The following is a 15,000-nucleotide window of genomic DNA, read 5'->3' on the forward strand; positions in this document are numbered from 1 at the left end:
GGAAAAAATATAATATAAAAATAAATAAAAATAAAAATAACTAAAACACAATGTATTAAGCACCAAGTAAAATATATATATATATATATATATATATATATATATATATATATATATATATATATATATATATATATATATATATATATATATATATATATATATATATATATATATATATATATATATATATATATATATATATATATATATACACCTTACAACCCGAGGTTCGGTTGCTGAAAGGCCTGATAGAGTGAGGAGGAGTCGAGATACCAAGGAAACAAGATAAGTGGGCTTAAGTCTAAGCAATGTATAATGGAACTGCTGTAGTCTTGTTATTTAATGTTGGAAACTAGGTGCTTAATGGCCAAGGACTCGAATATAGGAGTTAGTTTTCATTAGGGCTGGATAAAATTATCTTAAAACTCATCGTAGTTGATTCTGCATTTGCATATTTGTGCATGGTTTTCTTATATTTGAAAGCTATGGACTAGAAAGCTTCATCCCTGTGCGTTAACTAATGCTTATGTGGAGTCACATCGTACTTGGAAGCAGTCGGCGAGTGCTTCCAACGTATGTCTGAACCGAAGGAGAAAATCAACTTCTTAGGAACCGAAAAATTTCTTTCTAGAAAGTTTGGTCGTTTTCTTCTATGGGTTGGGACTATCAATGACCACTAACTTTCTTCCGGAAAGGTTTCAACGAAATGGAGAGAGAGAGAGAGAGAGAAACAGTCTCATCCCAGGATGATAAACTTTTCACTAAGGGACGAAGAAGAAGAAGAAGAAAAAAAGAAGAAGAAGAAGAAGTAGAAGAAAAGAAGAAGAAGGAACCCAATTATCGTCTGATTCGAATCAGCAGACACAGTTTAGCTGAGGCTGACGACAGCCTCCAGATCTGTGCTTTTCGTGGATTTCCATTCCAGAGAGTGGAATAATTCCATCCTATTCAAGAGAGTGGAGCAATTCTATCCCATTCCAGAAACTGGGAATAATTCCATCCAATTACAGCGAGTGAATAATCCCAACAAAAGAGGAATACTGGTTACTAACCTTTTCCATTTCCATTTACTATTCCGTCCACGACAAAATGTCAGCATGATTGGAATGCTTCAGAGAGAGAGAGAGAGAGAGAGTGTGTTTCCCAAAAGCACTCATATACGATGATTATCGTCTACATTAATCTGTGATCCGTGTCTACTGTATTTTATAAACTTTTGAAAAATGATCCGTAAAAACCCTTCACATTTTGGGGGTCAACAGCTGAACAGAAAAAAAAGTGATGAGACAAAGTTCGTTCTGTCACTGCCAATTTTCTGTCTGTATCAGAATTCGTAATCAAGATAAATAGTATAATATAGCGCAAAATCCATTACACCCTGGTTTTCTCTTTTTTGATGTCATTCTTATTTTCGGAACAGGCGAATAAATGTAAAAAAAAAAATTGACACGAACAACTATAATTTTCTAACTGTAGCGCGTTACTTTATCTTCCCCCCCCCCCCCCCCCACCCCCCCCCCCCCCCTCTCTCTCTCTCTCTCTCTCTCTCTCTCAAAACCTTGTCCATTTGTAGTTACGCAAACGCACAATTCCAGGCTGTCCGTTTATAGCCGTCTGCACTTGACTTAATAGTGTTAAGGCTTTCTCTAATGGTCGATTCCACGGGTACATTTAATCCCAGAACTTGTATATATATATGTGTGTGTATATAAATAATAATAATAATAATAATATATATATATATATATATAATATTTATATATATATATATATATATATATATATATATATATATATATATATAATTACATATATTTATACAAGTTCTGGGATTAAATGTGCCAACTATACAGGAAAGGCCGCCACCCGGACGTGGTTAAAGTTTCGTGGGCAGCGGCTCATCTTATACAGCATTATACTGTGACCACCGAAAGAGAGATCGATTTTCGGTGGCCTTGATTAAGCGCTGCATCGGCTGTACTGAAAACTCGATTGCGCCGAAGAAACTTCAGCGCAGTTTTTTTACTTGGTATCTTTCTAAAAATGATTTTTCTCTCAGTCGTAGATATTCATAGCATATTTCACACTCAGGGTGACTAGTTGGTGATAATCAATTGTTCAGAAACTATTTTCCTGAAAGTGATCAATTAATTTCTTTCAAATCGCTTGAGAAGATTTTCAGCATCAAATATCTGAAATGCCTCCACCTGCTGTTTCTGTTCCTTGTTATGTCGACAACATTACCGTGACTGCTGTTGTGGACTTTACCGAATATAAGTACATATATACACACACACGTGTGTATATATGTCTGTATAGAGAGAGAGAGAGAGAGAGAGAGAGAGAGAGAGAGAGAGAGAGAGAGTCAAGTATAGTCTGCCCCAAATCTAATCAACGACGAAATAAAAAAAAATTCGTAGCAACAAAGAACTTCTGTTCCTCCCGTTGTAGCCTCCATCAATTCCTTTCCGTTTCCTCCCTCGAGAGGAATTGGAATGTGATATTAGCAGCACTCAAACTAGGAGCTGTTCCCCCAAGAGAAGAAGAAGAAGAAGCAGAAAAAGAAGAAGAGGGAATCTTATCACCCAAAGCATCTCCCTCGTTCCATCATCTCCCAACTTTTACGCTTTTATTCCTTCCTTCCTTCCTTCCTTCCTTCTACGCCCTTAGTGGTGCAAAATACGCCCATTTTACGCTCGATCAGCGGCTAATACAGAGCAGAGATCCGAGCTCAGTATCTGTTTTCCCCAGGAACGATCTTAAGAGTTTTCATATAATAATAATAATAATAATAATAATAATAATAATAATAATAATAATAATGAAGCCGGTTACTCTCTGAAGATGGAAGGCGGTTCTCAATCCAATGAGTCTAGGGTGGGGAAATGGCTTTTATTTATTGACAGTTATCTCGGCGTTTATGGTCCCAAAAAAATGTGCAGTTGAGAAGAATGGTGTCTCAAACGTTTCATTGAGAGAGAGAAGAGAGAGAGAGAGAGAGTTGTTTTACTGGCCGACCACATTTTGTGGTTCTTTTTCATATCCCTAGGACATAGATTTCGGTTTTTTGTAACTTATGGTGAACACAATATCTAGATTATATCAGGGAAAGGAGAGAGAGAGAGAGAGAGAGAGAGAGAGAGAGAGAGTTATCTATGGAAGCCCAATGAATTTTCTTCTGTCAATTAAATCATGATTTATTTCCCTTCAATTCTTCTTCTTTTTCTTCCTTATGGAAGAGAAACAAAACCTATAGAGAAACTCACGTCGTGTCTCCCCAGCGCGTCTGAGACGGGAGGGGAGTCTGAAGCTCTACAGGACATCATTTGGGAAAGAACTTCATAGACAACTTGACGCTAAACTCTCGTTGCTCTCCCGGGGTGGGGTGTGGGCTATGGTTTGGGGTTGGAGGTGGCTGTAAAGTGCTTTGGGATGGGGATGTTATGTGGGGTGGAGTGGGGTGTGGGTGGGTTGGAGTGTGGGTGGACGTAGGGTGTTGGGGTGTGATGTGGGATGGGGATGGTGTATGGGCGGGGTGAGGGAATGTGGGGTTCGAAGGCACGTTGGTGGTGGGATGGGATGTGGGGTTGGGTGTGTCAGTGTGGGATGGAGAGGGTTCTTGGGGTGTGGGGATTGGGCAGTGGGGGGTGGTGTGGGTTTGGGGTGTGGTGTGGGGATTAGGGTGGGGGCGGGCGGTTAGGTTGTTGTGCAATATGTGGGGTGGGTAAGGTATAGAAGGTTGTAGGATGTAGGATGTAGTGTGAGGGTAGAATGTGCAATGGGACGTGGTGTGAGTGTGGTGGGGTAAGGTATGGGAGTGTGGGATGTCGGGTAGGGGGTGTGGGTACTGTGGGGTGGGGGATGGTGGGAATGAGGATGAGCTCAAATTCAGCCCCTATTGAATTTCATGAATTGATAATGAATTTTGGATTATGTCTCGGTCTCTTGAGTTTTATAACGAATAAGGTTTTAGTTTTCACTCCCTGGAAGAATGGGATGGCTGTCTGCATATATATAAAAAAAAGATTATTAAATTCGATTAAAGTGCTTCCTAACCTCATACTTCATACTTGTATGATAGATTGATGCAGGGTGATTGCAAGTTATGATAATAGTCAATATTCTAATTAAATTGATCTTTGAAAGTAAGTTATTTAAGGCTTAAATATTTGTTGTCTCATCTCCAAACAAGATTCGTGATGATGGAAATATCTTTTTAATCAGCAATGTCGAGAAACAAAACTTGGAGACATCTCTGGATAGTGATGTCATTGTTTTAGATATCAAATAAACTCTCTCTCTCTCTCATCTCTCTCTCTCTCTCTCATCTCTCATCTCTCTCTCTCTCTCTCTCTATATATATATATATTATATATATATATATATATATATATATATATATATATATATATATATATATATCATTCAATCCTTTTAAAGCTTTGACCTAACCCAATGTATTCCTGAACACTCTTTGCCACTATTTGCATTCCCTCGATTGTAAACTGTGTTTAGAAAAAAATAACCTGCTTTTTTCATCCAGCGTCACTTCCAGCACATCTACTGGACTGGAAACCGTTGGCGTTTATTCGTGTAGTTCCATTAACTAACATTGTTACTCTTTTATTGTTAGTCTTTTTGCTGGAAACTTGATCCCGCTTGTGTCTGGAAACTGGAAAGGTATTGATGGAATTACTCCCTCGTGCTTCTTTGAGCTGTTGGGGAAAATGGTTTCCAGTGATGGGGGTTTAAATAGATTATTTTCTTGGAAGAGATTTTTTCTCCAAGAGGATGAGGATTTGTGGTTCATATCACGAGAATCGATGAATAAGACACCGATAGGCAGAGAGGCCATTATTTTGAAACATAAAGGAGCGTTTCACCTGATCTATTGCGTCATCAAACCTGTTACGGACGACTTCGTGGGGATTCATCATATGGCATTGGCCAAAAAGGACGTTTGTATAGGTGTGCGTATTTTCACGTATTTGTATAAATACAGCGTATATCTCCAACAAGATGGTTTATGAGTGATTTTACATATCTCTTTTTTAAATAGTTCTTCGGTACTGATGGTGACAAGAATGATGAATCCTAAATCCTAAGCCATGATGGTTCCCAAAACAGTTTTATCATTAGTTGGCGATATACTCTGACGATTCAAAGTTGACTATGCATCGGTGATTATATGCAGCTCTCTCTCTCTCTCTCTCTCTCTCTCCTCTCTCTCTCTCTCTCTCTCTCTCATACTCAAATATAATTCAAATCCCAATTCGATATATATTTCCAGAGAAGGAGTGGAAGTTTTCCAGGGCGAAAGTGACGACGCTTCTTTCCAGAGCTATAAATTTCATTTACTGAGAAACACATCTAAAGCTGAAAGAGAGAGAGAGAGAGAGAGAGAGAGAGAGAGAGAGAGAGAGAGTCTCATTATTGAGGCTGAACAGTTTTCACAAAGAACCAACGTTTTGGGAAATGACTGAATGCACCACAAACAAAGATAAGCAAATGTTCGCTGTTCCATTATGGATTTGAATCCAGAATAAATTCTCAAATAACAATATTACGAATATGAACACAATACAAAAGTGATAAGGATTCGAATATTGCAAGAAATGATAAAATTGAACAAATAATAAAAAAAAAATTGTAAAGATATGAATATTGCAAAACAATTATAACCTTTGCCTTTGTAACTATCCAGTTAAGGATTCGTAATATTTGGCGAATTGTTCAGTCCAGTCTTACATTTTTTATCACCTAGAAATAATCTGCGGAAGCTGAAATGTTACTTATTTTTTCATTACTTTAATTGAATTTGCGTCGTAGAGATGTAATGATGAAAGTAAGTCAATGATTCATTTTGTCCTATAACAAATAATATTCACTTCAATAAAGGACTTGAGACACCATCACCTGATTTTGAAAAGTTTTTACGAACTCATAATGGTTTCTGTATCGTTAAAAAGAATCTATTGTCACTTCTATTCTCTGCAATTCATATAACAGTATTGCCTTTGTATCAGAATAACTCTAACGAGTAATAGAAAATAAAATAAATTCAAATTAAAATTCAAAAGAGAGGGAATAATTTTTCACTTGGATTTATTGTCCTTTGAATTCACGTTTCAATAGATTTGCTTTTCGTCGATTTCGGATAAATGATTAATTGCCTTTCGCGATTCAGTTCAATTTACTCTGATTGATTGATTGATTGGACGTCTTCCTGTGGCTCATCTTGATGGATGGATTGGCTATGTGAAGGAGAAAGAGTATGGTTTCAAACATACATCTATACATATATGTATATATATATATATATTATATATATATATATATATATATATATATGCATATATATATATATATATATATATATATATATATATATATATATATATATATATAATATGCGCGTGCGTATAGTGTATTTCTGTACATCTATCAAATGAGTGTAGCAAAGCAAACATATGCTTTTGTATACATCTTTTCATGTTCCCTACAACGAAAACACAAAAAGAAAAATCTTGGATTAGGACACTGCAAAGAGAGAGAGAGAGAGAGAGAGAGAGAGAGAGAGAGAGAGAGAGAGAGAGAGGGGGGGGGGGGAGGGGAGCGTCATAAACATTACGAAATGTCAAAGAAAACTCTATAATAAAAACTGGTCAAAAACTTGTCGGAAGGACTTGCCTCGTAGGGCTGCATCTTCGTCCTCAGTCATTTGAAGCGAGAGAACCTCTCTCTCTCTCTCTCTCTCTCTCTCTCTCTCTCTCTCTCTCTCTCTCTCTCCTTTTTACTGGGTGTTTTGGGTGGGACTCTCTTCTCTCTCTCTCTCTCTCTCTCTCTCTCTCTCTCTCTCTCTCTGTCCCAGAAACCAGATGATATGAACTGACAATATCCTTTCTTTCTGCATTTCCAGATATTTTTATTTATTTCAGCGAAGTCATTTCGTCTTCTTTTTGCAATAATGTCAAAAAGATTGGAGCATTGAAAGACCTCAGATGTAGGATATGGAGGATGATCCTGGTTATTTTGGAAATAATAGGAATATGGTTGGGCCATAATAGGTTTACGATTTTGGCTGGATGTATTTGTGAGATGTCACATGTCAGCACACACACATATATATCATACATATTTATTATACGTTTTAGTTTTCACAATTTCAGTCAAATAAGTAATATGTTTTCTTAACAGATTTGTTCAAATGTGAATTTGTAACCCAAAATAAGACAATTTCTCTTTGTTTTTACAATCCCGACTTCAAAGAACAAACGCAATCTACTTTTGCTTAGTCCAGATTAGTTTTCAAGAAATAAAATTCCATCCCAAATCTCTGTTCAAACCTAATTCGGCCCAAATCCATCGGAGGACCTCATGGAATCACGAAGCAATCCCAGGGCTCCCAAATCAGTGGGAATCCACGGATTGGAGCTGAAGCTTATTGCTCCATCTCTCTTGGTTACTGGAGCATAAACACAATTACTGTCTTTATTCCTAAATGCAATTCTTCTTCTATTTCAATAATTACTAACATTTTTAGTTACTTTTTTATTTATTATTATGATTTTTTCTAATAAGTGAACTACTCTTTCTGTATTTCCCTTTACCTTCCGTTATTTTCTTTCGAACTGAGCCACTATATTCTTTGGAGGCTTGAATTTGAAGTCAGCGGCCCCTGTGGAGAGCTTGTTCCATATGAATTGGGTACTTCATCTTCTGAATAATAATAATAATAATAATAATAATAATAATTACTAATAATAATAAAGTTGTTAACTAATGTTATTCTTAGTCTTACTTTCTGACTAAACAATCCGAATATTCAATGAGGTCTTACGACCAATAAGCTCTGCCACTTTTCACGTCCTGTTGACATTACTGAAGACCTGCATGCTTGACAAGAGGCTGTTGTGATTGCGTGTTCGTAGATATTTAAAGCTTTAGCACCAGTACTTTGCACTTTTGACGACATTCCATAAAATCATTTTTGATTCATAGTTTCAAGCGCAGTTTTAGACAATCGCCTCAGCGCGAATCATTAACAATATTCAATGATTTACCCAATGGAATCAGTTATTAACTTCTATTTCGTTCTAATTCATAATTCAAAACATTAAAAGGAACTTTTTTCTATTTCCCAGTTGTCACGTTCAATTGCAGCTAGAGCCAAAAAAAAAACACACACACAAAAAACAAGAGCGATTAAAGAAACATCATTTTGAAAATTGCTCGCATTTCCAGTCGTCAGATGCATTACAGACTTTAGGCAGAGAATCAAGGAATTGGTGGCCATCATACTACCTGACTGCATCTTTTATCGAACATTACCGCAAGTGTGGTAAAATGGTAATTACTGCTCGGTTATTAGAGAGTGAATTAGCCCAGAGTGAGGAGTCATGACCCGTGACAGCTCAATTCTGTGTTGTTGCGGTGAGTAGGATTTTTTGTTGTTTATGAAGACTTTCTTAAAATTTGCGTTATATGTATATATTATACACACACACACACACACACACACACACACACACATATATATATATATATATATATATATATATATATATATATATATATATATATATATTATTCGAGCTACGAATGTCCTTTAATATCTATTTCGCTCTACCTCGGAACTGATATATTTTCATATATGTAACCGAAGGGGTTGGATATCGATTCTAATTACAAATAACTGATTTCAACGGTGATTTGTAAGGTAAGAATTGTATAAACTTATAACCCTCACTTGTTAGCCGAATTGCTAACGTCAATGTCGTCCTGATTTCGTTCCTGTCCGCTGGACGGTGGGTTCGATTCCATGAGGGGAAGAAATTATTATTAACTAAAAAATTTCCCTTCGATTTACATATATGAAAAATATATCAGTTTTCTGATGTAGACCGAATTAGATATTAAAGGACATTTGTAGCTCGAATAATCTATATGAATCACGGTGATGTGATAATTATTCATATATATATATATATATATATATATATATATATATATATATATATATATATATATATATATATATATATATATATATATAATCCTTTTATACTCAATTAAGGTCATAAGTTTCTTATAACCGCAATGTAAGAAGAAATAGACTGAATCATTAGCGCTTTTATTCTCTCTCTCTCTCTCTCTTTTTGTTCCAGTTCGACGAATGAAGGAAAGGAATAAAGACAGAAGGCGGAAGAAGAAAAAATCCCGAGGAATCAGCAGGAGCAGAACCCAATGCTGGAAGCGATTGTTTGTGTGTCGTGTAATGGACGGGACACACACAAAGGCAGCTCCTACACAAAGGGTGTATCTGAACACCCAAAGGACACCCAACCCCCTTTTCCCCCGGTTCCTTCCCCTTCCTTTACCTTAAGGGACAAGACAGCGAGCATGAAGGGATTCACTAGAAATGCCATTTAAGCTGAAATCTCCGGGCTGCTTTTTTTATGAATGTCGAAACTAACATTATTCTCCCTTAATTATTCAAAGTGGCATAACACAGTCAATAATACGCCTTTTCTTTCATTAAGGTCGTTCATAATAGCCTCATATTTCTAAAGATTATTCCCAAAAATTCCAAAAATCATGATAAGTTTCCAGGAATCGAAACATTTTCATTTATATGAGGAAAAAACAAGTCACATGAGAAGTTAGAAGTACTGGGCAGTGTGGATGCTATGTGGTAGGTTCAGTATTGTAAAGCCCCTGACTGTCTATTGCATGCAAATTTTTAAATGAATAATATCGGTTGGTATGTGACTGGGATAACTAAGAGAGAGAGAGAGAGAGAGAGAGAGAGAGAGAGAGAGAGTTCCCTCTTCTTCCACAGCTAAAGCAGACTCTCTCCAATTAACCTTTAAACGAACCCACCATTTAAAGCATTCCATCTCACAATAAAGAATCCTAAGAAGAAGAAGAAGAAGAAGAAGAAGAAGAAGAAGAAGAAAAGCCTCAAAGTCTGCTCTGCAAGTAAATGTTCTAATTTTTCAATCAATTCCTTTTTTATCAATCTGGTCTATTTTATTTTTCCAAAACTCTTCCACATAACCTTTCATTAGATGTATTATAAATTGCTAATTAAATATTTAGAATTATGATTTAAATGACGTATCTTATCTTAGAATGAAAATTCGTTTGGATTTTAGGCAAATTACATTTGCATTTTTCTGACGTATTGTTTTTTCCTGGATACTAATTCATTCATTAGATGCTCGCTTAGGTTTTATTTTATGAATTCACTTTCTTTTTATTCATTCGAGGCTCTAAATGATTCCTGTGATTTTATTCTAACAAGAACTCTCTGTTTCATTTTCTTACTTTTGGTATTCTGAAATTTTAAAAGTAATTCGTTGGTAACTATCAATAAATCAGCTACATAAAAGAAGTGGTTATCTTCTCTCTCTCTCTCCTCTCTCTCTCTCCTCTCTCTCTCTCTTTCTCTCCTTCTTTCTCAATCTCTCTCTATGTATTTAAGGAATCCTTTAAACAATTTATATGGGAACCGTAGAAAAATGAACATTGTACAAATAGTTTGGCATCGATATCTAAAAGAAAAAAGAAGTACTGGATGTCTACAATTTCCGGAGAAGCGAAAAGTGAGATAAGGATCTAACGATTTCTCTTCAATATTTACCTTCTAAAACTAAAACCTATTCTTTCCCATGAGGTCCTTTCTGGTGCAACTCCAAAACTTGTTCTAAACTTCCCGAAGAAGAATAACGACACTGCTTCAAAAATGATGGGTAAAAGTTTTCATAAGAATGTGACAAATTCTTCTGCCTTTTTTCTCTTTTGTTTATTTCTTTACCTTCCTGGGAAAGTTCGTACCACAAGTTGCAAGCTAAAGAAGCTGAGACGGTCTTGGTAAAAACGTTTTAAGTAAATATTTTATCGGCACTTTCTAATGTTTTAGATATGATTTTTTCCTGAAATAGTTAAGATAGTTCAGATTCTACATCGAGCAAATCGTTACTACATGGATGTGAGCTGTCTTCAATTCGATGTCTTTAATGTGAAATTAAATATGCAAAATAGTCGATAATAAAGTATATTGATCAAAATCAGGCTGTATTATTTTATAATTAAGAAGCAAACATATGATAAACGCCAGCATCGACATTCCAAAACGGACACATTAAACGGACCTTATAAGCGAGCCTACATATTTGCCATTATGATATTCATAAGAAACGAAACAAAGGCTAAACCACCCGAAACATCTTTAACAAATCCACAACATATTACGACGAAGCAAAGGGCGAAAAGAACAAACGATAAAAGGAATAAAAAGCAAAAGTAATAGGAAAGGTTATCCTGAAGGTCATTTGGAGTTGTGTCTATTCCAAGGGATCAGCAGCAAAAAGGGAAATATCCCCAACAATAAAGGAACAACAACGAAAAGGAAGACCTCATGATATCAGCTTTCCATTCTCTGACCAACTTCATAGAAGAATTTAATCTACAGCGGTCGGGCTGTTTCTTTATAAAGGTGAGGTTTCAGACGTTTCTCTTGATTGAGGTGTGTGGCAGAATCTGATTGAGGAAAAAAGCTATGGAGATTGTATGAATCAATTGCTTAAGAGAAATAAATATAAAATAAGTTTAGAAATAGTGAAATTCCACAATGAAATCTACAGAGAAGCAATAAATATGGTTAAAAGTTATGAGACAAACAAGAAGTACGTTTATTGCTAAGCACTCAGCTGAAAAGCTGGAGAGAGACTGGTTTGCTATGAAAGTAGGTGTGAGACAAATAAAAGAACAAGCTTTATGCTTTAAATTCACTCCTGATAAAATCTTATGATAAAGTCGATAGTGAGGTAATAAGCGTGTATGGTATAGAAGATACAATGCAAATGTCGTTCAAAGTTAAGTAACTCGGAAAGTGGGTGTTGAAACATATAGACGGGAGAGTGACTGGTTGACGTATTTACAGGAACTGATGAGTGAACGCATTCCACGACATTTCTGAAGGAAATATCAACATGTGTTACACTTGGACTACTTAATCAAGGATGAGACCCTTGTGCTGGAAATTCCACAGCACTTACTGCTTCAGCAGTACGACAACCCCCGTGCAGGGAAGATGATATTCACCTCAATATTGCACGAATTCTCTTGCTACCTGAACGTTGAGGACCTTCTTTTCCTTTCTGTTCCTCTTCCTCTTATCTATTCAATATATATGTATGTTTCTGTGTATATATATATATATATAAATATATATATATATATATATATATATATATATAGTATATATATATACATATATATATATACATATATATATATATATGTATATATATATATATATATATATATATATATATATATAAGGCTTATATAATTTATCAAAGTAAAAAAAACACGATTCAAATCCTGTGACACTATTTGAGCGAAGACCAACAGACTGTCCCGCATCAGCAAAAGATGAATCTTCCACATAAACGATCCATTACCGCCCTCTACGATCCGCACCTCAGCTCAATTCTGCATTTGAAGCATTTCACTGAGTTCTAGTTTGTTATTCCGATGAATTCATATGGACAACTGCTACCTGGTGACTATACTACAGCTCTTAAATCAACGATGGAGCATTAGCTTTGACGTGGAGACAGATCTGATGATGACATATGTCTGCCTGCATGCGTTTCTCTGAGAGAGAGAGAGAGAGAGAGAGAGAGAGAGAAGAGAATTAATCATATTCATAAAATGTAAGAAGTGGTAACACCAGAAATTGAATAAGATTCACCATAATTTTTAGATAGAATTTAATACTAAATATGTATATACAAATATGAATCAGTGTTCCCTATTTTTAAATAAATTGTATTCTTTATTTTCGTATGAATCACCCACGAAATATTTGTTAGTAAACTCCAATTAGGAATGTCTTGAAAGATTCTAAAATGCCTTTCAAAGCGAGAGAGAGAGAGAGAGAGAGAGAGAGAGAGAGAGAGAGAGAGAGATCCTATTCCAGACTTCCAGATCTCCCAACGCACCTGATGAATACAGAGCAACGTCATCTATCAGGAAATGGCTCCATCATCCTCCCTCCTACAGAGACTAAAAACCGCAATTTGATTTTATTTACTTAAGGAATCGTGGAATGTCGTCTTTCCCTGGACAACTACAATGAGACTTGGTTTTTATATGTCTACGAAGATTTTCGTTATACCAGAATTTAATAATATGTGTGTATGGGTTTTTGTACGTATATGAACACAGAAATAATCAAGTACTATATATATATATATATATATATATATATATATATATATATATATATATATATAAAGATATATCATTCAAAATATGTGACAAAAGAACTTATGATACAACTGAATTACTTAAGAATATTGCAATAATAAAATGCCGAAGTGACAATGATAGAGGATTTAATGGAATGGTGAAACAAATGACGCTGATAACAATGGGCTTCTCTCAACCGGGAATTACACATTTATGATACATGATAAGTGAAATGGACAATTAAACAAATTGACAAAAAAGAAATTCAAATAAAACAAAGAAGAGAGACGTTGTTTACTCTTGAAAGCTCACAGAGGGAATATAAAAACCCTGGAGAAGTTTTATGGGTTGTGGACCCCCTGGTTTTTAACAAAACAGCATTTTACTCTTTACGAAACAATATCCATGAATCAGGAATGCTCAGGTGCATATTTTAAGAACAAATAAAGCAGGTTTTATCAAATATCTAGATATATATATATATATATAGATATATATATATATATATATATATATATATATATATATATATATATATATATATATATATATATATATATATATATATACATTTGTTTGTTAAAATATGCACCTGAGCATCCTGATTCATGGATATTGTTTTGTTAAGAGTAAAATGCTGTTTTGTATAAACCAAGGGTCCACAACCCATAAAACTTCTCCAGGGTTTCTATATTCCCTCTGTGAGCTTTCAAGAGTAAACAAAGTCTCTCTTCTTTGTTTTATTTGAATTTCTTTTTGTCAATTTGTTTTAATTGTCCATTTCACTTATCATGTATCATAAATGTGTAATTCCCGGTTGAGAGAAGCCCAGTTGTTATCAGCGTCATTTGTTTCACCATTCCATTTAAATCCTCTATCATTGCAATATTCTTAAGTAATTTAGTTGTATCATAAGTTTCTTTTGTCACATATTTTAATTATATATCTTTTATATCTATATATATATATATATATATATATATATATATATATATATATATATATATATATATATATACATATTTGAATATCCACATGTAATTTTACAGCTGCCATCTATATATATATCACAAGACCCTTAAACCTACCATCAATTTCACTCTTTCCATATTTCAGCGCAAAATACATCCGCCATTTTCGTCGACAAAGTTAATATATCAAATTTATCACAACGAATAAACAAAAAATTAAATGTTTTCCAGTTTTAATTTCCACAAAACTGCTGGGTGGCCTCACTTCTATAAATACTACATATAGATGGTATTGCAATTCACCATGAATCCTTTATTACTTTTATCATCTCTCTCTCTCTCTCTCTCTCTCTCTCTCTCTCTCTCTCTCTCTCTCATTCTTATTGTGTTGCCTTTTCTTTAAGCAATCTCACCTTTCTCATTTTGAAAGTTTATTAACGAACATTCTTTACATATTTTGCTAATCACGACCTTTTTAATCTTTTTCCTGAGTCTTTCTCTTCATGCAAATCCAAACTGAATCAGAGGTCCTTGAACGAAGAACATTTACTCAAATCCAGAATTCCTGTCACAAGAGATTATCTAGGAAGTCGACTCACACGATTTGATGACTGAGACACGTCGCTGAAAGTCACAAACTTCAGGTACTTCGGAAGTTTGTCACCGTGTCTGTTCACCTTCGATTCCACAGAAAATCTTAAGCGAGAGAGAGAGAGAGAGAGAGAGAGAGAGAGAGAGAGAGAGAGAGAGAGAGAATGACATT

At 35.0% G+C, this 15,000-nt stretch overlaps 1 protein-coding gene across 1 annotated transcript in view; it reads right to left on the bottom strand.

The window, feature by feature from the left end:
* Nucleotides 1-3,325: 3,325 nt before the first annotated feature.
* LOC135208098 (uncharacterized) overlaps nucleotides 3,326-15,000 on the bottom strand; it is a 76,523-nt gene continuing 64,848 nt past the window's right edge. The window contains exon 2 of the mRNA XM_064240246.1: nucleotides 3,326-3,898. Coding sequence (XP_064096316.1) covers nucleotides 3,326-3,898 — 573 coding nt within the window. The remainder of the gene's footprint in view (nucleotides 3,899-15,000) is intronic.

Source organism: Macrobrachium nipponense, chromosome 34 (assembly GCF_015104395.2).
Source record: "Macrobrachium nipponense isolate FS-2020 chromosome 34, ASM1510439v2, whole genome shotgun sequence".
Lineage (NCBI taxonomy): Eukaryota > Metazoa > Arthropoda > Malacostraca > Decapoda > Palaemonidae > Macrobrachium > Macrobrachium nipponense.